This window comes from Trachypithecus francoisi, unplaced genomic scaffold, assembly GCF_009764315.1.
Source record: "Trachypithecus francoisi isolate TF-2019V2 unplaced genomic scaffold, Tfra_2.0 Lachesis_group2, whole genome shotgun sequence".
Taxonomy (NCBI): Eukaryota; Metazoa; Chordata; class Mammalia; order Primates; family Cercopithecidae; genus Trachypithecus; species Trachypithecus francoisi.
In genome coordinates this window covers 83,876,885-83,901,250 of record NW_022681465.1, presented here as the reverse complement: position 1 = coordinate 83,901,250, position 24,366 = coordinate 83,876,885, and the positions used below count along the sequence as shown (strand labels likewise).

General features: G+C 37.6%; 2 protein-coding genes and 1 long non-coding RNA gene across 4 annotated transcripts in view; 1 reads left to right on the top strand and 2 right to left on the bottom strand.

Annotated features, from left to right (window-relative positions):
- ITGA1 (integrin subunit alpha 1) overlaps positions 1-22,652 on the bottom strand; it is a 174,063-nt gene extending 151,411 nt beyond the window's left edge. Inside the window, 1 exon segment of the mRNA XM_033179542.1 lies at positions 21,862-22,652. Within this exon segment, the coding sequence (XP_033035433.1) occupies positions 21,862-21,922 (61 nt within the window). The 5' untranslated portion in view covers positions 21,923-22,652.
- Positions 8,171-10,809, bottom strand: PELO (pelota mRNA surveillance and ribosome rescue factor). The gene is made up of 2 exons (XM_033179543.1): positions 9,106-10,809; positions 8,171-8,811 (listed from the first exon to the last, which is right to left on the bottom strand). Exons 1-2 carry the CDS (start codon positions 9,829-9,831, stop codon positions 8,380-8,382), a joined length of 1,158 nt encoding a protein of 385 aa, XP_033035434.1. The 5' UTR covers positions 9,832-10,809; the 3' UTR covers positions 8,171-8,379.
- LOC117065103 lies at positions 10,238-21,868 on the top strand. Of its 2 annotated transcripts, XR_004429818.1 has the most exons (5): positions 10,238-10,280; positions 14,681-14,730; positions 17,015-17,146; positions 18,502-18,555; positions 21,648-21,868. It is a non-coding gene; the product is annotated as an uncharacterized LOC117065103 (long non-coding RNA). The 2 variants fall into 2 exon arrangements; XR_004429817.1 differs by lacking the exon at positions 21,648-21,868 and having other exon boundaries at positions 18,502-20,520.
- Positions 22,653-24,366: the final 1,714 nt, after the last annotated feature.

Genomic DNA, 24,366 nt, shown 5'->3' with positions numbered 1-24,366 from the left:
GTCATGTCAGAAATGCAGAGACAACATAAACGTGGATACTCTTATACAAAGGTTCCACAGTCTTTCAGAGTCCTTTCGGTCATGGTCCCTGGTCGGTACCTGATTCCACTTACACCTTTTCACTTATGAGGGTAGGAGGTAATGGAATCTCCTTCTCCATGATGTCTTCTCTCAGGTTTGTTGACTCCACAGTAAATATTTAACATTTAGAGAGATCAGATAATACAGAGACCACTATGTAGAAGAAAAAGATTACCAAAGTAAAGTTGAGGCCAGGTGCAGTGGCTCACACCTGTAATCCCACTTGGGAGGCCAAGATGGGCAGATCACTTGAGGTCAGGAGTTTGAGACCAACCTGGTCAACATGGTGAAACCCTGTCTCTACTAAAAATATGACAATCAGCTGGGTGTGGTGGCATGTATCTGTAATCCCAGCTACTGGGGAGGGTGAGGCATGAGAATTGCTTGAACCCGGGAGGCAGAGGTTGCAATGAGCCAAGATTGAGCTACTGCACTGCAGCCTGGGGGATAGAGCAAGACTCCTGTCTCAAAAAAAAAAAAAAAAAAAAAAAAGTAAAGTTGAGAGGTCTTAAAAGAGGAATGCTCTCAGGTCCTTTGCCTGATAACTCTAGAAACTAATGGAAGATCATTGTGGGCTTCTGGAACTTGCCAGTTTAAACTCTGGGAATATCTCCTCGCTAAAGTCAGGCTGAGTTAGGAGCCCTCTGAGCTCCCATGTTCCTGTGCCAGATTGCACTGCTATTACTTCTGCTTTACCATTTGTTACCCATTGTAGACTGTGTATTTTTGCAAGGAAGGGACTGTGATCTTTCTTTACCTCCGATCACTGGGGGCTATCAGAGTCCCTGTCACATAGTAGGTACTTAGTGCATGATTTTCAGAATAATGAAATGGTTCTCAGAAGAAAGGCAGGAACAGTTCCCTAAAGGGAAATATAAATACTCCTCCAAGGAATGAACAAGACTTCAAAACTAAGTTTGAGTCTCAGCGATGCTGCTCAGAGAAAAACTGCTTTGCCACAAGGTGATAATTTGATAAATAAGGAGGGTTTAAGGCATTTTTTGAATCTTGCATTGTTCCTTGTTCCTCTACCCCAAATTACTCAATATGAATAGGTGACAAAAAATAGGTAACATTGGAACCAGATGTATCAAACAGGAATGTGGACCCTGTGAAAAACTCCTCTTGTGTTTGAGCAAGTTACCAATACATCTGTAACATGAAGTAACTAGGTCCGAAGATATATAAAGTTCCTTACAGCTTTAACCGCTTATGATTCTAAGTGAGAGTCATGTACTGAAATGTATTTTAGGCTTCCTCTTCAAACTCATTAAAAAAGAAGAAGAAAAAAAAAGAAAAGAAAAGAAAAGAAAGAAAGAAAGAAAGAGAAAGAAAGAAAGAGAAAGAAAGAAAGAAAGAAAGAAAGAAAGAAAAGAAAGAAAGAAAGAGAAAGAAAGAGAGAGAGAGAGAAAGAGAGAGAGAGAAAGAAAGAAAGAAAGAAAGAAGGAAGGAAGGAGGAAGGAAGGAAGGAAGGAAGGAAGGAAGGAAGGAAAGAAAGGAAGAAAGAAAAGAAAAAAAGAATTATATCATAGTCAACAACACACTTGGGGAGGAAAAATAAATTATAAATTATGGTCATCAGATCAAATGAACTGAAACACAAGATTAAAATGTTTTCTATCCACAGAGCAATTTTTCATAATGGTGTCAAACAAAAAGTTCTAGTCAATGTTTACACTAGGACTTGATGAAAAATTCCAGACATAAAACTTCTGGTACGTAGACTTGAACTCAGAAGGACCTCCTATCTCTGAATAAATTGTACAACTAAAACCTACTGGGATATTTTTTTCCTTAACAAAAATTCATCCTTCAACAATTATTTGAGTTTTATTACTGAGACTACTAAGGCATAGTAAAACTGGTTATCTGGAAGTCATTCTAGGTATGACAGCTAAAGACTTTTTTAAGTACAACTATTTTTGGATGAAAATCATTTTGAAAGACATTACATGTATTTAACTTCTTTAACAGAATACACTGAATGTAATTTGATCGTTTCCTCAATGTGAACACCAGATACTGGTATTGTACTCAGTAACATCCTCAAGCCCCAACGAAAAACTCTATAATACCCTAGGCTTTTTTCCTTTTGACAGTGTTTCAGGATCCACTCCCACTATCAGCTGTCACTTTTGACTGCTATCAATTCTGTTAACTTGGTCACTTGCAGTCATCTCCTGCTGCTATCTAATTTCTAGATTAAAGGCAGGGAAAACTGTCTTAATTCATCCTTGCATACCCAGGGGTAGCATAATTCCAGCTACTTAAGGTGCATCATTAAAAAAAAGTTTGTTGAAATAGTGCATGACTTAATTGTAGGTTTAAAATTAAACAAACAAAAAAAGCTTGCTGAAACTAGGTGTGAAATAACAATAAATGGATGCTGGGTAATGCTTGAGGGGATTGCTTTAATACACAGATTTGCCACATTTTCTCTGCTTTTTCTAATTCTCCACTATGATCCAGATAGATTACAGGACCATAGAATTGAGTTCCTGATTTTTCATGAGAGATGACAAAATAATAAAAACATAAAAAATGCATAAACTTTGGCTGATTATATAAAATTTAGTGTCATCAAATAATTTATTTTTATTTTTAGATACGTGTTTGCCTACTCCAAACTGAAAGCTGAGAAGAACTAGCATTCTTAGTTTTTTTTAGGGTGATAGCTGAGGGAGCACCTCATCACGCCCACTAGCTATGTTACTTTGGATAAATTATTTAACTTTCTTTAATTTCAATTTTTTGCATCAGAAAATAGTAAAGACAAAACCCTTCTAACACAGATCTTGAAAGACTAATGCATTTTAAAGCACTTAACATAATACCTGACACTTAATAAGCACACAGTTACTTTATTATAACAGGTTGTCCATTCCTGGAGTGGGGACAGTAGTACCAACCCTGGGCAAAGTCAGGCAATATGACTGCCAAAACATTTTGCTCTTGTATTTGCTACTTGGCAAATACTGCTCTTGCCTCAGTATCGAGTGTTTTGAAAACACATGTGGCACCCAAATAGAAATAAGCTTTAAATTCCTTAAATCTCTGACATTATAGAAAAAAGGCATTTCCATTGAACTAACATTCTAAAGAATGGGGTTTTAATGTAGGCAATTTTAGGAAATAAAGAAAGGAAATTTAAAAGAAGACTGATATCCAAGTCTTCACAATTTATCATAAATGTTATCATCCTTAACAAACAAAATCTGAAAATTTAAGACCTTCCCATATCAATGCCAATTATTATAGAGTTAAAATATTCATTGTAAAAAGCAAACACTGCAGCCTCAAATTTGTACGCAACTATACTACTACACACAAAGGTGTTTGTCCTTACAGAAATTCATTCATTTCTCAATTTAAATTAAAACATTCATAATATTCCAATTAATCAGTGTTATTTATCTCAACACAATATAAAAACATGTTACCAAAAATAGAGATCTTAAATACCGCAAAATGTTATTTTACAGATTATTCTTAGAAATTTAGAAATAATACTGTAACATGTAGATGAGAATATAGATGGTGGTATATATCACACACTTTTAAAGGACTAATTCTTACTATATAAAGAAAAACAATGAATGAGACTTTATCATCTCCACTGAAAAGGTATTTCCATTAACAAATACCTTCTCGCAATGTTTCTGAATGGTATTTTTAACCTAAATAAATATCTCTTTACTGAACTTGGTCAATTTTTTTATTTCTAAGTAAAGTTTACTACTTGATGACCATATTTAGTAACTTCTGATTGTTCTCCTTGTTAAATCCCAAACTACTCTTATAGATTTTATTTTCTAACATCTTCATTAGCTGCATTTTTGAATTCTAAATCTTTTCCTAAAAAGGCATAATTGATTCACAAAAATATTATAATTGCATCCTAGCTCCTTTATACATCATGTTGTTGACTTTGTAGTAACACTTTTACACTAAATTTCTAAATCAATTCAATTCATGAGAGATACATATACTACATTAAGAAAATCTTGAAGAGCACTTTTCTAAAACACTAAATCTCTTAGAGTATATAAACTGAATCACACCACAAAGTTTAAATATGCTGACATCAACTGTAAGAAAATTATTTTACTGAGCATTTTACCAACTTTACTGGAATTAATAGTTCTTTTTTAAGTTGCTCGTCAGCTCTTCCCTTTAGTTGCACTCACTGCTGGAGAATTCATTTACTTAAACATGATATACCAGCAAAATTGTGCGCTGGTCAAAATCAGTTTTTGAAACAAATTAGTTTCAAATCATTAAGAAAGATGTAAATCAAACTGCAAAATTGATGCCACAGTTCAGACTCTTGTGGTTCTTCAGGGAATAAAAGGGGAAGTGAAGCAAATGTCTGGTGAGACAAATCAGATACCAAGTTCAGGTGGGGAGCACAAGGCTATGGGGTCCACTAGCAGTAACTGGTTTGGCCTGAATGAGATACAGCTTGCTAATTCCTGCACTATAGGAATCCTGGAAAAATCTTTTAGTAAATTTAACCACCACCATATTAAACATTTTTTTTTTTAATTACCATTTTTAAAGTTACATTTTGTGTCATCATCTCTCCCATCACTCAAGAAATCTGAGATTTACCTTTGGATTCTACTTTTTTCCATAACTCTAAACAACAATCTGCAGTCATGTCCTTTTGATCCCATCTCTTAATATTGCCTATTGACTTCTGTTCATTTCTATTGCAAGGAACATTATCGCTGCCCTTGATAAGGCCATTATCATTTTTCTCTCGTATCTTCTTACTATGCATTTGTTTAACCAGTCTTCCTGCCTCCAGTCTTGCCTCCTCCAATCCATCCTTGAGGCTGCCGAAGAGTGATATTTGTGAAATGCAGTTTAGCATGCTGCTTAAATTTTGTAATTGTTTCTCCTAATGGTCAGACCCAAACTCCTCCTTGTGGCACAGAGGTTCTTAGGTGATTAGCACACTTCCCCTCCCCATATTCCCACTTAATTTCTCCATATTTCTTCTTCCCATTTTAGGTAAACTTACTGGTCCTTGCTCTATAAAGTTCCTTCTAAAAGTGACCCCTTTCAGCACTGTGTCCTTTTACACACTTTGTACAAGCTACTTATAACAGTGATTTGCTTACATGTTTGTCTTCCCCACATCTAGCCCAGTGACTGTTTCAAAAAAGGCACTAAAAAATAGGTAAAAGTAAATATATTACTCTTAATGATTAGTGTAATATAAATATAGACACCCCATATCTAAGCTCTTGCTCTAAGAAAAAGAGTTCATCTCTCCTCAAGCCCTTAGAATCACTTTAGAAACTCTTCAACTTCTAATTCAACATATTCTGACACTAAACACAAATAGCAGTCTTAACTTGCTTGGAAAACCATAGAATTTAAATGTACTATAACTCTTTCCCAAATAAGAGCTGCTATTATGGGGGATTAATGTACAGACCATTTCATATGTATACTTGGTTGTTTAGGAACACAGATAATTTCAGTTCCAGAATATATGAATTCCAGAATTAGTAACTTCTGTTAAAGATAAACGGCAGTTAAGAGAATTAGGGAAACTGAAAAAGGAAACTAAAGTTAGCGACAGAAACTAAGTAAAGATAAAGAAAAATGAGCTTTACAAAGCTACTCTAGTGGCATCTGGGAAGAGAAAGATCCAATCTGTTTCTAAGAGGGTAATCAAAGTGAAATCCAGGATCAACAATCTTGTCATTTTAACAAGGCATTTAACATACAAATGGGGGACCAGGAGTAGCTAAGTGTCGTTTGATATGTATCGTATCTATAGCAAAATGAAATAATGTGCAAGCTTCTCATTTACTGAGTTTAGTGGGCATAGCAAATCTTTGTTTGTAAGCACATGATAGGAAATAGAAATTTACAGTACATTAGAGAAGGTACATTGGAGTTATAGAGTTTTTATCACATATCCAATACTTAATGAGTAGTAGTTGGAATTAGACTACTGTCTATGCTTTCCAGAGACCATTATATCTTCTAGAAAAGTCAAAAATAATTATTTGAATTTTTAATTTGCTATCATTTTGTCATTTTCACCCATGATCTAGTAAGAATTGTATTCTTGATAACAGAAATGTAATTTCTTAAAAATGAGTTAAATTTTACTTAATTAAATAATTCATAGACATAAAAACAAATTTATAGAGGTTTTATAGTTGAGTATGGCCAGTTAACTCTTTTGAAAGACCTTAATACTCAAATCTTTTTCCTGACTGGGGACCCCTGCCAGATATTTACCAGCATAGGAAAAGTAACCTATTGCCTTTATCAGATTTTATTATGCACAGGAATCATCCAGAGATGTTGGTACAGGTAGCGTCTGTCTCAGTAGGTCTACAAAAGATCCCTGAATTCTAGTTTCTAACAAGCTCTCAGGGATGCTGCTGTCTATGGACCATACTTTTGAATAGCAAGGCCTGAATCAGTAGCTCTCAGCCTTGATGCCTATTGGAATCATCTGGGTGGCTTAAAAAAAACATTTCTAGGAATAAAACATTACTTAATTAGTCTCAGCTGCAACCTGGACACTGAGGGTTTTAAGAGCTCTCAAGTTGAGGTGAACAGGTAGCTAAATTTGAGAACCTATGGCCTAACATGTATTGGTTATATTTATTAGGCCTCATTTCAGTACTGCATAGGTTATGAGAGTAAAAATGTCCAAAAATCTCCAAATCCTTACTGAAAATATAATTATCAATCAGGTTCCAACTTTAAGAATCTCAGTGGTTTCATTTTTACATTCTTATTAAATTATTTAGTAACATATTTAAACAGTATTTTAAAGATACTCATGGAATTATAATGAAATGACAATCTCAATTATTTTTAAATTAGGAGGTAGATTTATAAAAATATAAATATGTGAGTTTTAAAGTATAGGGAAGTGTCAGTTCCCTACAAGAAATAAAAAGGTTCAGACTAGTTAAGAAGCTTACCAAAAATCCCCAAGTCTTTCACACCAGGAAGAAGGCCCACAGACACAAGAAAGACAGGCAAAAGTTTACTTAGTATCACTACTTGAAATACCTGTTGCTGATCCAGCAGTTAAAAACTGAATCATCACTATTAGATCATTACTATTTTGCTAAATTGAGGTTTGAAAAGGTCAAGAAGCAATTCCATTACCGAGGCTCCTTCCTTAACTTTTAGAAATGTGCACCAAAAATACTTAATAAAAATAATATTTTAAACTCGGAGGTATTTGCACAATTCTATAATTACAGTAAATTGTACTGGAGCTTAAGTCAATGATAGTAAAGAGTACTGGAGTTTAAGTAAACTGCCACGCACTGGTCATGTGACTTAAACTTTGGAACAGGCTTCTTCACGACTAAAATAGTCCAATAAAAATGTGCAAACCCAAATTAATGCCACATACAAATATAAAACAGAATAAAGTATAACTTTGACAAGCAAAAAATAAATAATAATATGGTATGTTTTGGTGCAAAGAGCTAAAGTCCTGACTGGGAATGACTTCCAGCTTTGCCACTAATTAGCCACATAACAAGCAAATCACATACTTCAATCTCATTTTAAAAATAAAGAAGCCTCAAGGAGATTATTTTGACAATCCCTAGCAGATCAAAGCTCTAAAAATCTAAAAATAACTGATTAAGTTACCCTCTAAATCAAATATGACTAATGCTAACAACAACAAAACCAAACCAAGAATTTCCTTTTAACATGATTGGTTCAACAAGCCTTTGAAGAAAAATATTTAAAACTTGTCTTCAAGTCTACTAATTGTACGGCAATCATTTAAAATAGTAAAACTATTTAAATCTAAAAAATATGTAGTGTGTGGAGGTGGGGAGAAAGGGATCATTAAATGCAATGCAAGAACACCATGCAGAATTAAAATTTAAAAAAATGTAAACTGAGGATAAGTTAGCAAAAGCTTTTTCTAAGGAAAACTGTTTCAAAGCATGCAGTGTGAAATTTTACAATTTACCCCAAACAATATACTGTATAGGCATCGTTATTAAATACACACATTTTCTGTTTCCAAGTACTACAGATAACTCATAATTCCTATAAAAATTACCCAATTTAATAAAGATGGTAGTACGTGGAGATTATTTCCTTTTAGTTTATTGTTTAAATACATGTCCTAGCAATCACAAAGTATCTAGTGTAGCCAAATACATAAGAAATCCCTGTATGAATCAAAAAGTGCCACTCTTGCAGCTTTCTGTCACAAGGAAGCTGAGAAATGTACTGTTAACAGTTTAGGAGACACAAGATTGTCTCAGTTTTAAGTTTTAATCATTAATCCTCTTCAGAACTGGAATCATCCTCTTGGTCAGAGAGTTCGGGAACAGGGAAGCGGAGAATGGCAGCTACCCCAGTCAACTGGCTGAGCTGTTCCCCAGAAACGTGAAGACTAGAGAATATCCTAACGGTGCCTGCATTCTCTTTCACACTGTCCACCAGCCTCACATACCGGCTCCGTGTGGCTACATCCTGATGCCTGAAGAGCTCATCGCTGATGAGCAATGTGTCAATTGCCATGGCTTCATTGGCCTTCTCCACCTGCTTGAGTCCATAGAAAGCTCGATCCGGTTCATGTTGTAACATTTTATAGAAGTCATCCAAGGCTTTGACTTCCCCAGCAGCTTTAGTGTCTGAAAGGCGACTAGCTACAGTAGGGTCACAAAGAGCCTCTTTCAGGGAGTACTTGTGTCCGGAGGAGGCATGTACCTAGAATCACAATTATAAAAGTTAGGCAAAAGAATCTCTCAGAACACCCATTAATCAGCCCACAAAGGCTTAAAGCCAAAAGCGCTAATAAGGTTTCATATGTTTCAGCAAAGTTGACTCCACAAATTTGCTAGACATTTAATATTCTTTTTTTTTTTTTATTTCATTATCTCATGAAAATCCCAGGTAAGTAAAGACTTTCTCCTCTTATTTTTCCCAGTTCTAAAATTTTAGGAGTAGTTTATACCAATCCCTCTGCCCATTCTTAACTATCCCTGGGTAAGATTGTTTTACCTGAAGAAATTTGGACCGGTTTTCCAGGAGCAGTTTGTTGTCGGTCTTCACTGCTTGTTGAAACATGTAGTCGCAGAACTGCTCCCTCACAAATCCTGGGCTGGCCACCAGGATGCACTTTACAACATCAAAGTGTATGTGGCGCTGGATAGCCTGGACCACCTGTTCATAGAACCGCTCCAAGGCACGGTCATGCTGAGAGCAATTGCCTTTCCTTTTCCTAGGGATGTTCACCTCCACCTTGGCCCGAGTGAGGGTCATGCTGGGAGTGACTAAGCAGATATGGGCGAGGCCTTCCTGCATGACCACAGCCGCCACATCAGCGCTCCAGGCTGGGTCACAGGCCTGCTCGATGCGCTCCAGAACCACACTATCCCACTGTTTCTTGGCCAGGGTGAACTGGCGGTTGGGCTCCAGCTCGATGGTGTGGTAAGCTCCCATCTTGACATATTCATTCTCTTGGATGTTGGTCCCCTTAACCCGCAGCTGGCAGGCTTGAGAGTCGAAGTCGATGGCCTCCACGCAGAGAGTGAGGGTAGTGCGGACCCGATTGCTGCCCACGCTGCCCGTAGAGGACTCGGTCTGTACCTTGCGGATGGTGGAGGCGCGCAGGCTGTCGCCCACCTGCACGAGGTTGTAAGTGTGCCACATGTCCTCAGGCTCCTCGGGGACCAGGGTCACCTGGCCTGCATTATCCTTCTCGATGTTCTTCCTCACGAGCTTCATGACCAAGGAAGGGGCTCAATGACAGAACCACAGGAACCAAGGAGGTCCTCACCTCCGCCCCGGAGAGTGGATGGGAATACAGGCCGGGAAGGGGGCGGGGCCCGGTTTCTATGGGCACTTGCCTGGCGGGAAGGAAATACTCTTGCTTCGACTCTTGCAGCCTAGGGGAGCACTTCCTCTATCTTTTCCTCTTTCAGTATGCGGGCGCGCTGCCCCTAACAGGCACCGGAAACACAGCAGCGAAACTCGTCCAGTCCGCAGTTCCCGCTGGCAGCCTGGAGCAGCGGGCTGCCGTAATGAAGGCGCATGCGCAGCCCGCAGCCCGCAGTCCGCGTCCCGCGACCCGACGCACGTCTCACGTCCCCAAAGGGGAGGAGGGGCCGCAGTCCGCGCACGCGCAGGCGCACTAACCTGTACGGCGCTCCGGTCGAATGAACTCCCTAAAGAAGGTGCAGAGTGGTGGCGAGTCCTTTAGTTTAATGCCAAACTTGAACTTCCTAAGTTTTCTCTTCCATCCCTGTCTGTGAAGAATCCGGGGAGTGTCTGAGTGCAAATATTAGTTTTAACTGGCTGCAGTTGCCACTCTGCAACGCTTCCCTCTGGGTAACTTGAATTTCAAAACTTAGCAGTAAAAGTAGCTCTCAGAAGTGCAGATTTGGCCCCAAAGGCCCAAGCTATTCTCGTTTTTGCTCTTGCCTTATCCGCACTCGGACGCTACAAGCCTGTTGGAGCTGGTATTTAGACGCGGTTTCTGAGAACTACTGATCACGTTCCGTCTGGGCGCCCAGCAACGTGTCCAGCTGTTTTCTGCGCCTAGTTACCGTGTCTGCACGATCTCATTAACCCAGATGTTAAAGCGCTGGTCCCAAGAGAGAAGAAACTATGTGAGGAATTTACCCCTGGGTGGACCTCTCAGTTGCTTGACCTGATGTCCTGAGAAACCTAGGCTCCAAAGTTGGCAGCCTCAGCTTTCCGCAGTCCAGTAGCCTGTGAAATGTTTAGGGTGGGGGTTGGGTCGCAATAGCTTAGGGCCAGATCTTCACTGCCGTAGCTAAGCTAAAAGTCGAGGCTATGGGAAGTGGGGGAAAACAATTAACTATGACTGACCCTGATTGAATAGCTACATAATTTAAATACAATCCTTAAGTTACTTAGCATTCTTTATTAGGAAGTGGAAATGGAGAAGTGGGATTGCCTCTTTAAAAGACCCATGAATAGAAAAAACAAAGAAATCCAAAAGTTTCTTGAGATGGAGTGGAGCGCCGAAGAGTCCTGCACACATAGCTTCTCACTGTCTTTTCTGTTTTACTCTGTGTGGATTGGAAAGGGGAACTAACCAGCCTGAACAGATGAAACAGGGATGAAAGGAAGGAATCTGAGTTTGGCATAGGCTTGTGAAAGGAAAATAAATCTCGGATCCCCAAACTCATTAAGCCAAAGGGAAAAGTTAAGCTGGGAACTGGGTCACACAAAATTGCCTTGCCTCTTGGTTTTTGAATGAGGTGGCTACCAGATGAAAAGCTACACACGTCGCTCATATTTTGCCCACAAGGAAATTCTCAGTGAGCGCCAAGATCTTTACCCTAAAGTGTTTATATTAAAATTTACCATGGGAATGTAAATGGATAGCTTCTGTTTTCAGCCTCTGCCCACCTGACACAAATGCATATCTGACTGTTCTCCTGCCCCATTTATCTATGTTATCTTATGTAAAAATGCAGATTCAGACTCACTATGCCAGACAGAGGCATGAATGATTATTTTCCCCCTGCCAACCTCTCACATGAAAACTGTATTTCTCAGTATCCCACCCTTTCCCCTTTAAATTTGGAGCCCTCAAAATCATCTTCCCAGAAAGGCATAGCCGGCGCGCGTCCTTAATTTTGGCAAATAAACGTTCTAAAATGATTGAGACTTGTCTCAACATTTTTCTCAACTGACAGGCTTCACAATTTAAATGTCAATTATCTTCCTAAGAGATTATCAGGTGACGGAAAGGTCCACTCCAAGGGGAAAGTCCAAGTAAGAACCACTACTTATTAATATTTGTGGCCTCTTTTCTCTTTGTTTCTCGTTCTCTATGTCTCCCCTTACGTCCTCCTTCCTTCCCACCTTCCAATCATACTGAGTACCCTCAAGAAGTTCCTAATTCACATTGCCTTCTTCCAATTCCAAGAGAACCCAGCAACTTTTCACTAAGCAAAGAACTGATCACACTGAAGTGTGAAGGTGATTTGCCTATCCAAAGGACACTGTATTTTTTTTTTTTTTTAAAGTATCTTGTTAACTTAAAATTCCTACCTAATTGGTAGGGCGAAAGTGTGCTTGGGTGTGTATGTGTGAGAGTGAGAGAGAGACAGAGGAAATAATTTTGAACTGGGGCTTTGAAGAGCTCCTCAATTATCTTTCTAAGTACAATTCATCTTTCCCATAGTTTGCCAAAGATTAAAAGCCACAGAATCACAGTGGTAAGCACACAGTAGGATCTTAACAAAAGGTTTTTATTGAAGAGCTATCACTTATTGAATGTTTATCAAGTTCTTTCCTATGCTCTAATTCTCCCCTGTAAGGTAAATATTTGTTATCCTAATTTTATAGAAGAAAATCAACCATGGGGAAGTTAAGAAATGTTTTCAAGATCACATGACTAGCATTGAAATTCAGGCCTGCTTAACTCTATACCCTCTCTTTCCACTACCACCATTCTATATTATGAATGTTTGTAATCATCTTTGTCACTGCAAATTATGTGCTATTATCCACTGTCACTTCCCCTCAACTGTCACCTTTACCAGTTAAACAAAAACTTACAGCTTGGGAATCAACCTAAAGGGTTTGAAAGGCACTAGTCCCTTTCCTGCTCTTTTATCACCTCTTAAAATTATTATACTTTTGTCTTCTACATAGTTTTTTTTTTCCTTCTGTCAAGCCTAGGTCATCATTACACTCTTAGAGAAAGATCTAATATTCTACTTTAGAAAAAAAAAACTATATACATATCTATCTATCTATATATATATCTATATATATCTACATTAGAAACCTGTGAAAAACCCTTATTGACTCTTAAATCCATGGTTAAAAAAGTTTTATTTTAAGTTATGAGACAAACCACTTCAGGCCATTTTAAAAAATATCAATGTGCTTCCATAATTGAGCATACTATAAAATCTTTCATAGAATTACTGTTTTATGTGAAACATCTGCAATAGTGGGGAACTTTTTTCCTTTTTTTTTTTTTTTTTGTAATTTAAACCTGTAGTCGACTATTAGACGTTTTCACCCAGATTTTGTGTTATGGATTAGTATTTCTAGACCAATCATTATATTTTTATTTTCATTCATTTTGGATTCTCATTCCCTATGAATTAACGTCTACAATCCCTCGCTACAATCCCAAATTGCACTGGCCTTACAAATTTACTTCCCGCTTTTCCCCTCAGGGCATCCTATATTCCACCTTGAAAGTAACGTTTGTTTCCTACATATGCTAGGAACTTTCTCATTTGCTACCTTAACTCATACTAACTTCTCTATTTAAAATGTCACTTCTTTTCATCCCTGCTTCCATTAATGCTGCCTATCTTTAAAGTCCAGTTTAAATGTTGTCTCAAACGTGAAACTGTAATCTTGAAACCATGTTAATTTAAACACATATCTTTTTTGTTGAACTCTGGAAGGATTCCTCTTTATACTCTTTTGTCTTCTGCAAGGTCCTTTGCGCATAGTAGGCACTCATATATTAATGATAAGCTAGGTGAGTCAAATGTAAAGTATGGCAGCTATTTTAACATTATTGCAGACATTTCCAGACATTTCTTAAGGCACTTATATTCTTATTGACTGTATTTCAGTTAATAATGGTAGTTTAGAAACTGCTGTAGTTATATATTTATTTTCATTTTTTTCCAAATAAGCAAAATATTGAGAAAAATACCAGTGCTTTTAGCTCTGTTGCTTTCAATACTAATTTTATACTTATTTATTGGCTGTTTAAAATAGAAATCTTTATATCAGTAACTTTATATCAGTATAAATCTTTATATCAGTAACTTTAATTATACCTATTTTTCCTACAATTTATATTAATCTCTTCAGAAAGGGAAAAAAAGTAATGTTACCTCCAAAAGTTTTTAATTTGTTGCTCTTGAGACACTTCCAGTGTCTCAAAAAGAGAACTGGGCTAGAAGTCAAGCATCCTGGATTGTAGTTCTTACTCTTCAATTGTTTTTACTGTAACTTTTGGCAGTACTCAGTCTCTTTGGAACCCAATTTATTTTACTGAAGAATTGAGGGAATTGAATTCAATAGTTAAACTTGTAACTAAAAATTATGCTGCAGTAATATTTTTTAAATGTTTAAACAGCACCTATAATCTCATCCTAACATATTTGTTTTCAATTTTGCATGCTATCTTTCAAATATGATTTTTCTAAGACCCATTTCGGTGGTGGAAGACTGATTCGAAGTTTCATACTTATGGACCAAGAATTGACAGACCTCAAATATGGTCTTTCCTGGATGGATTCTACCAACTTGAAATAAGTTCCAGACCGCAATAAAGCTAATTATTTTCATTCTAAATTATAAATAAGGTTATCTGTCCTGCTCTCTCATTTGACCATCCTTATGAGGTTCTAGGGACATTATGATACTTGATATTAATAAATTATAGAGCTCTAAAAATGCCTGACTTGAAGCTAGAAAACTGGATCAGACAAAACAAGGGACAAGAGCTCATTTTAACATGATCATGATTATTCAGCCTTGGAAAAATAACTGGTTTGGTAGAGGTGACTGATGGATAATCTTTGGGGTACATTAATTTATGTTATCACCCCCCTTTCAGGGAAACCATAGGTCAGCTCTACTGAATGAAATGGTTCATGGACCTCATTGGTGAGTTGAATTACTATCTTTTCTATTATAATAATATGAAAGAAATGTTTTATATGACATGAAAGGGAATTATGAGCTCCTGAAAGATGGAAATTTTGTTTTAATACCCTCTGCTTAGCGTGTGACCCTTAAACAGGGCTGCATAAATTGTCTTGTTTTCATCTTGTATTTTATTCTGGAAGGCTTACTTTCCTGAAACACAAACCTAATCCTTTTGTTACTCCATATAAAGCACCTTGGGAATCTCTCCCACCATTGCTTCTTTCCATGTCTACTACCTCTTCCACCAGTAAAGGCAGAGACTTACTACGTTTAATCTGTCTTTGTGCTCCTGGAACACAGCATGACAAGTGGCACATACTCATATTTTTAGTGTGCAAAAATTAATGGTTATTAATTTGTCTTTAATTCAGAGGTTTTAACTTGACCAATAACTGACATTCTAAAATTAGGAAATCACATTCTATTTTGTAATGTTACTAAAAATTTTAAAAGAAGGTTACTCTTAAGGTAAGTTTATATATAAACCTATTTCAATATTTGAGATAGCCATGCTTAGGTAAGAAAATGGTAATTTAAAATACATCTTCCCCAGGAAAATTTCTTAACATGTTTTAAAATAACACATAATGGCAATTAGTTTTACTATACATGGTTTGGAAAGTGAACTTTACAAAATAAGAAGCCAGAGCTCCAATTATGAATATCTAGTGATAAACCCACTTGTTTATTTAGAGAGAATGTGCAAACCACAGATTGTGCAAAGGTTCCCATGTGACCTCCACCAACAAAGCTAAGTGGATGACTGGGAGGATTAGTTAGCTAATATAGACAAAAAGGTAAAAAGTAAAAGAGAAAGTGTTTTTTGTTTTTTTGTTTGTTTGTTTGTTTTAAGGAACTTGTTCTCACTTACTATGTAAATTTCTCATGATGGAAAATGCTTACTTGCAGTTGTCACAAAATAATACAAAACCTCCTACCAAATAAAGAAAATCCTATCAACAGAAGTGTGTGTGTGTGTGTGTGTGTGTGTGTGTATTTCTATTTGCGTGTATTCTTACACAGCATAAGATCATTTCACCAAAAATATTATAAGTAAAATGTATAACACAGATATTTTTAAGGACTGGCCAGTAGCCATGTATTTCTAGACTTCAGTATTTGGTAAAATAAAAGTCAAATTAATAAAATAATTTTGAAAGTACATTTAATTTGTAATAAGGATATATGATTTATAACAAAATATATAAACCATCTTAACTATTGATGTTTTAAAGTGATTTAGGTGCTATATTTAAATGTAAGAATTTGCATTTATTTTAGGAGATCTCATATAATTCATACAAAAAGAGTATATGTATATCCACTCCTTTGCATATTTGAATTACAATGATTTTTCAATTCAAATCTCTTACTTGTTAATAGGGATCTCCTGTTTGGATAAAACTGAATTTTTTTTAACACATAAAGTGAATTCTTAACACCAACCAGCATGTGCATTTTAATTTCCTTTTAATATTTAGTTGACTTTTTTATCTTCCTTTTAAATCATAGGAAAGTTTTGATGAAAATTAGTCTCCTTCCTATATACACAGCCCTGGAGCTTACCACCAACATGACAAAAGGTTAAGAGGTTGCCAAAACTAGAGTCATTAATCCTGTGCAACTGGAACATTATTTGATCACTTTATTGTCACCTTTCTCCTGAAGCTCTCTTCTAAAGATAGAACATTTGGAGGAAGCTCTGTTTTGGGGATCTGGTGACGCTGTTGGTGCCAGAGGAGCAATTATCCCCTAAATCAGATACAAACTTGGCACTTGAAGAGAACTTAGAGGAACAATGTTATATCTTTGTATCTAGATGGGGTTTCACATATTAGCCTCTTCGAAATCTTATGACACAATTTTTAAGTGTCCAAAGAAGTAGAAAATTACCATGTAGCTACACTGTGTATTATTGATCGTAATTTTCAGATGCACTTTTTTCCCAATTTCAACATCTCTGAAACTAGGAAGTATCTAACAATCTAGCAATTATAATTGGATTGGGAGTGGCTTGCCTTTCTTAGTGGTACATAAAATATGGTGCATCTTTCAATTGGTGGTGTCTTCCATTCCATTATTTATAAATTTGGGTATACAGAAATATTTCAGGTGGAGGTATAATAAAATCAGATGGAGGTATATAATAGAGGGACAAACTGATCCCTTGAGTATTTTATGAGTTTGTCAATAGCCGATTCTTTTGTGATTCATTCAATTAAAAGGTGTCTATTATTTCTAGGTGCTGTGGTTAAAGATCCTACCCTCACAGAGCATACAGCAAGCTGGAAAGACAGACAATTAGATAGTTAATTATAATACCATGGTGCGTTATATAATGGAAGCAAAGGTGCTGGGATACACATGTCCTAAGGTAGGGTTCAGTCTACTTCAGGGCCTCTGGAAATGACATTTATTCAGGGATTGAGATCAGTAGCAGTGGGAGTAACTACTTATGCAAAGTCCCCAAGGAGACTTTAGAGTAGCTGGAAGAATAAAGGAGCTGAAAGAAGCTCAATAATCTTGAAGATAGAAATATATGCAGTCATTTGCATCTCTTGATACTCTACTGTACTTGCTTTGAGGGCGAATACAATTCTCCAGTCACAGACTGCTCTGAATAGGCAATCTATTCTGACTTTAGCACTGTGGCAACAGTTTCAAAATATCTTTCATCTCAGTTTCTTAACATGAATTTGAGTACACTATTTTGTATTTCATTCAACAAAAGAGTAGTGTAGGTAAAGAATAGCATTTTAGCCCCCAACTTTTCTAAATGTATTTTAAACATGAGCTACTTTATTCTACTAAGATATGTTAAGAGATGGGGAAATTCAGCAAGTTCTAAATCTAGTGGGAAGTTTATTAGGTTGGAAGTGGAGGAACACTTTAGAGGAGCATCCATCTACTAAAGTCAGAACATCAGTGATAAGCTGTAGCCCAAGAACTCGTGCTTCAAAATATTTGGATAAGTGTTATGACAGGAGGGAAGAGAAATAGGTAAATTAGTGTAGCATATATATTTGTCTCATGGTTACTCTCATTGCCTGTTTACTAAACAAACAAAAATCCCATGAATTCATTGCTGCCTTTACAAACATCACAATGAGTAAGACAATTTTCACCATCTTCAGCAATTCCTGACAGTACATTGTCTGCCACTGGGAGTCATTCTTTGTTTTGAATGGGTGGCTGACTTCCTCCCCATATTCAGCCATCTCCCGTCTCCTCACTGGATTTCATTTTGAATAGGAACTCTTGCCTGTGAAAAAAGTCACAAAAGAAAACCCTTGCTTCTAGGCCAACCAAAATGTTTCTAGGGAAGACAGACATATAACTTAATTAGAGGTAATTCTATATTTATATTCTTAATAACGAGAGATAGTAGTCTTATTTGAGTTACACTTAATGCTGTACACCTAAAAATCATGGAAATAAAAGATCGATGTATCATTAATTAGGTCTTTAAGTCTTTTAGACAATTATGTTTGGATTTCACATTTAGAGGAGTGAGCAAGAGAGAATGAACTTATCTTTAGGCAGCCTATATAGCATATTATTTTAGAGCATTTAATTTGAGGTCGGAGATATGAATTGAGTAGATGTGTCATTAGTTCTTCAACTTTGGAAAGGTGAAATTAACTTCTTAGTACTGTATTTTGATTTCGTCATCTCTAAAATCTGGATAAGAGTTATAAAGTTTTACTTTTTTTCTTTTCCTTTTTTCAGGGCTAATCAACTGAAGCAGAGGGAGTGAAAAAAGAACAAAGAAATCTGTGACTGGTTGTGATCAATTAGTAAACTTATTTTTTTAGATGACAATGAAATAATACATGCAAAGCCCTTGCACAGTGCCTTGCACATAACACATTTCAGGGTTAAGTTGTGCTAGTTATTCTGTTATTGATTGTCTTGCCCTTTGTCCTCTGGAAGGTTGGATCTTGCCATTTGAGTATGGCCAATGGGAAGGCTAAGCAAGACATCAGAGGGTGGGAGGAAAGGAGGTATATTTATTTTGCTTACTCCTTCTCTGCTAGGCTTCAGTTTTGTCACTAGCTGCATTCCTTTTTATGACCACAACTCCAATCTAATGGCCACCCTCCCATAGCTAGAGTTCATAACAGACTAACACTGCCACCTCCTCAGGCCTAGGAATGGTCATGGTTTTTCTTCTCACTGTTGCTTCAGGTTCTTTTTTCCTACCATTGCTTGCCCTAAATGTTCCACCCTCTTTTCTTGTTCCTTTAAGGCCTCTCTAAACTGTCACTTTATGAAACTGTCTTCAGTTAAATCCTTTATATGTGGCATTAGTTTATGCTGAGACTTTGATGTACATAAAACAACAATACTTTGTTTGGACATAAGGAAGGACATCTTTTTGATGAATCATTTTAGTAAATGTTGTAAGAAGCTAATATGAGATATTCTAAATCAAATGGGAAGTTTATTGGGATGCTGGTGGTTTGTTGTTCTGATGTAAATCCAGCTTTGAAGGCTGCAGAGTTTGTTTAGATGGCAGATGGTTGTAGGAAGGAAAGGCGGAGTTCTTTTCTTGATGCATAAACAAGATCATATCTTCAGTGGCAAACTGAATATGAGGATTATGGAGAAAGTAAAGAAAGGTGATTGGCTATAATGGACAGTTTATGCTTAAGGGTTGTGGTAGGCAGAATAATGGTCTCCCAAAGATATCCATGACCTAATGCCTGGAACCTGTGAATATGTTATCTTAGATGGTAAAAGGGACTTGGAAGATGTAATTAAATTAAAGATCTTAAGATGATGAGATTATTCTGTTAGGCACATTGTAATTACAAAGGATCCTTAGGAAGGTAGTAGGGTCAGAGTCAGAGAAGGAGATATGATGATAAAGCAGAATCACGGGAAGAGCTGAAGATTCTACCCTGCTGAGTTGAAGATGGAGAAAGGGGCCACAGGCCAAGAATGCAGGTGGTGGCCAGAGGCTGATGAAAACAGGGAAACTAACTTTCCCCTAGAACCTCCAGAAGAAATACAGCCCCAGTGACATCTTGATTCTAGCCCAGTGAGATTTCTGACCTACAGAACTGTACAATAGTAAATTTATGTTGTTGTAAGGTGGTGATCTGTGGCAAGTTGTTACAACAGCAATAAGAAACTGACATAGGAGATAGAGAGAGGGTGTTGGATTAGGGCAGTCAGTTGAGAATTTTGAATATTATCTTAAAGGCAACAAAGAACCACCAAAGATTTTTGACTAAAAACAGATATAATGAAAATGATGTATTAGGAGGGTAGACTGGAAGTTGGGTTCAGATTGAAGACCGAAAGATAAGCTCTACAGTGGTGTGCATGGATAAGTATGGTGATTAGTACCCAGGTTACAAATGGACTCTGTTAATTGATAAGAAGTTTCCAAATCTGAAAGAGATTGCTAAAGAAGAGCCTACAGAATATAATGACTGATGGGGAATCAGCAAAGGAAAGCAGTCCAATTTCAGATGCCTCATGTGTTGTGAAATGGGCATAAAACACACAAGGGTTCTAAATATTTTCTTTTAAGTCTCTTCCTGGATTCACCAATGTATATTTCACCAACATATATATGAAATTGTAACTTGTTAAACTTCTCTGTTACTTCAAGTTTGACTCTTGTCTTTTTAGAAGATATGCAAACTTCATTTCATCATTTCTACTGTAGAGACTGCTTATTTGGTAGAATGAAATAGGTACAACTTGAATAGTTTTTTGCACAAAAACAACAAAATATAATCTAAAAACAATTCAGTTGGAGAAGACTGATAGGTCAAGTATGTGTAAAGAGTAGTGGCAGTAGCTGGTAAATTAAACTACTCACTGGCTATAATGCTGCTCAGCAGCATTTTGGATTTTTGGATTTTTTGGATTATTTTAGATTATTGGACATTTCCTGAGTAGTGGGAAATATTTGGATGAAAAGCCAGTAGCTCATTATTAACTCTCTTTACATCACCTCCCTTCTGAAAAAAGCTTTGCTTGCTGATAATCAACTTCTAAATGATCTTCATAAAAGTTAACAATGCTTGGACATCTAAGGCAGGTCTAAACTGGCTGGCTCTACCTTGTTTTTAATGGTAAAAATGCTAAATTAACTAGTACTAATAACCATGCCAGCAGTAAAAACACTGAACAATTTAATATCAATGATATGTTAAAGCCAGTTGTTAATTATCCCATTAATAAGGTGATTTTCTTTCATACAGAGATTCTATCGATACACTTTCCCCCCACCTCCTTCCATTTTTCACCATTTCAACTTCCCACCACCCCAATCAGTAACTGGCAAAAAAGATCTGACCATGAGTTAATTATTGGGAAAATCTTAGAAAATGCTGTATTTCAACCTTTTTCTAAATTGGATACAACTTTGCATTTCCACTATGTTTTTAAGTCCCCTCCTTAAAAATGCACATTTATGTACAAATAACAATAGTATATTTTGCATCTTAAAAGTAGACTGCACTGTGATATTGACAGAGAAAATGTTCACCATTCCTTTCTACGTTTCAAAATATCCCTCCTCTTGGGTGCTGACATAGAAAACATCATTTTGGAACAAGTGGCAGTTTCGCCTTGCATCCCTGCCTTTTCTTGTTCTGCATGGGAAAAAGCCTGAATAGTAGACAACAAGAAAATTCAATAATGTCCACTCTGGAAGAACCCGAGGGTAGGAATTTTGCGTATGTATCAGGCGCCCAATAAGCATCACCCTCCCATCCCACGCCATAAAAAAGGGTGGAGGGTAGGAAATATTCAGCAAAGTCCTAAAATACAATGTGTATTGTAAAAACAACTTTAATTTTAAAAGTCAATTCTACTTTGTAAGGTTTTCAGTGTTGCCTCACTCCTACTCTTAGGGTGAAGAACTTTGGAGAGACATCAAGACTAATTCACATCAAAACCGGAACGCGAAACTCCTGCTTGCCCCGTAGCCTGATCTGAGTACCTGGAGTGCCCGAAAGTGGAAGGGCACTCTCTCCTCCTATCTGGCTCATGGCTCTGAGGACCTGCCTCCCCTCCAAGCCCCAAGCCCGCGAGCAGGAGATGCTCAGAGAAAAGCGAGTTGCTCACCAGTGAGGAGCCAGCAGCAGGCGACAGCGACCCCTGGGCGGGCGCGGGGCCGAGGGGCCATGGCCGGAGCGGCCTCAGCGCCAGGGGGCCGCGCTGGTTCGCAGGGCAGGACCTGGCAGGACCTGGCAGGACCGGGCGCGGGAGGTGCGCGCTCTGGCTGGGCCACTCAGCCCGCTGCCGCGGTTCCCAGTCCTCTGCCCCAGTGGCAGCGGCGCCCAGGAGCGGGAGAGGAGTGATTTCCTGTGTTTTCGTCGAATGCCTCTAAGTGCGCTCCACGCTTTTCATATCCCAGACGGATTGCCACATCGCCCGCCCCTGCGCGCTCTTGGTCTCTGAAATCTCACTGGCAGCTTCCCAGGCTCTGTCCGAGACATGGACAAATAAAGCCAGCTTCGCGGGTCCGTGTTTAGGCTAAAGTCCACGAGCTGTAGAAGCAAACCTTAAAGGGACATCTGCCTTTCATTGAGAGGGTGAAATCCCCCAAGGTGGTAGGAAGGCGGGTAAGGGCTGGACTTGGGGAGGGTGTCGCCAGCAAAGTGGCTCCGCCTTCACACCCCTTACTTCTCCCGGTCCGGGCAGGGAAGCAGCTTTGACAGTACCTGGGCGCCCTTAACGGGAGGCAGCTTTCCGAGGTCCATTACGCAGAGGGATTAGGCCGTCTGTGAAAATGAGAGGATCTGAAATCCCCCCTTCCATCTCCTGCGGACACTTGAACTTCACCGTGAAGTCGTTTTGCACGAAAGGGGGCGTCCCCACCACCCCGACAGGCTCCATTGAGGGCTTTGCTTTCGCTTATTGGGAGCGGGGGGTGAGGGAAGGCTTTGCTTAGTTTATGGTAATTCGTGGTTAAAGGGTGGTTGCAGATAAGCTTTTCTTTGAGATAACTATGATAAAGGGAGAAAAGGAGAAGCAAGACCGAGGAAAAACAGAAAGAGGGAGAGAGAGAAGGGAAGAGAGGAAGAAAAGCCGCCTCTTTGGAAATGGAATGTGTGTGGGCTATTTTGTTTAAGTGAATTAGGATGTTTGTACGTTGGTAATTGAATTTAATAAAGAACTCGGGGCACTGCTTTATTTTTTTCTTGCTTGAAACTTTTACGAGTAAAAATGCATTGAGTCCAGAAGTGCTTAGGAAGTTGCAATGCTTCCCTTTCCTGGTGAGTTGAACAACCTCGCTGAGTCAAAAGTCATATTCATGCTAGCTTCAACCAATGCTTGCTATTTTCAAAATAGCTGTGTCTTAGCGGTTTGGAGAGTTTCAAAGAACAGAAAAGATGAGTGGATTTGTGTTTAGAGGAATCTGAGGGGAACAGTTCAATTCAATTCACTTCAATTCAACAACTAATTGAACATCTCTATCTAGCAGAACTAGGGCTAGGCAGGACAAGAGTGCCACCCAAAGGAGGGTTCGTTGAGCAGAACACAACACAGGTAGCACAGAACAGGTAACACGAGGGACAGGAAGGAAGAAACCCACAGGGATCACTGGATACGCTGGATCGCAGCAACTAAAAGCTGGAGAAGACAAAAGCTGAAGAAGTTTAAGGAGGGTCAAAAATGGGGTGGGCAGACCCAAGGAAGTTGAAGGCCATCAGATCTCAGTATGTTGACCCATTAGTCAAGAAATTCCTTTTCTATTATGTATCTGAACTGATTCACTATTTAGTGAATACATTAAAAATCCTGTTCTCAGATGTTTTTAGTTTTTATGATGTCATTTCTCAGTTCTTTCTTCAAATGTACACAAATGAGTCTCTAGAAAAATTGCATTGTGTTGGGTCACAGCAATCCCATTGGACTTTACTTAAGTTCCTTTGTTTGTGTTCAATGCTCTCATATCCTGCCAAGGAATTCATTTCCTGTGTACATCTCATTTCCCTGTCCGTAGTATCAGTTATGTCTTATACCTCTCAGTATGACTCTCTTTGCTTTGAACAGTAACCAATAGATATTGATTAATGCATAGACATTTAAAAATCATAAGTACTTTCCCAATGATACTTCTCTAAATTGCTTAGTTTTCAAAAATATGTAATAGTGTGTCTATATATACACAAACACATATGTATGTATGTGTATATACATATGTACAGCATATACATACATATGCAAATACATATATGACATTTTAGCACCTTGCAATATATTTCATTAGAAAAAACAAAAAGAAATTGTAAAATATCTTACTGAAATAAAGTAGAGTTAACATATAATATGTTCAAGGTTACAATCATTGGGAAATTTACCTTTCTTCTGGGGGCTAATACATAATTTCAATTTTGATATTTTTATTTCCTTTAGGACTTACAAATTATTGGTGATAACCGTCACTAACAGTGATATTGTTACAATTAATTTTCACATGTTACAAATTTTATGTGTACATATTTAGATATTTATGAATCTTTTTTATGTCTAGTCAATACAAATGTGGAGACTGAGAGATAACTATTGTTGGAGAATTAGTTTTAGAATCAATGCTTATTTTCTGAACTTCAGTAAACCCAA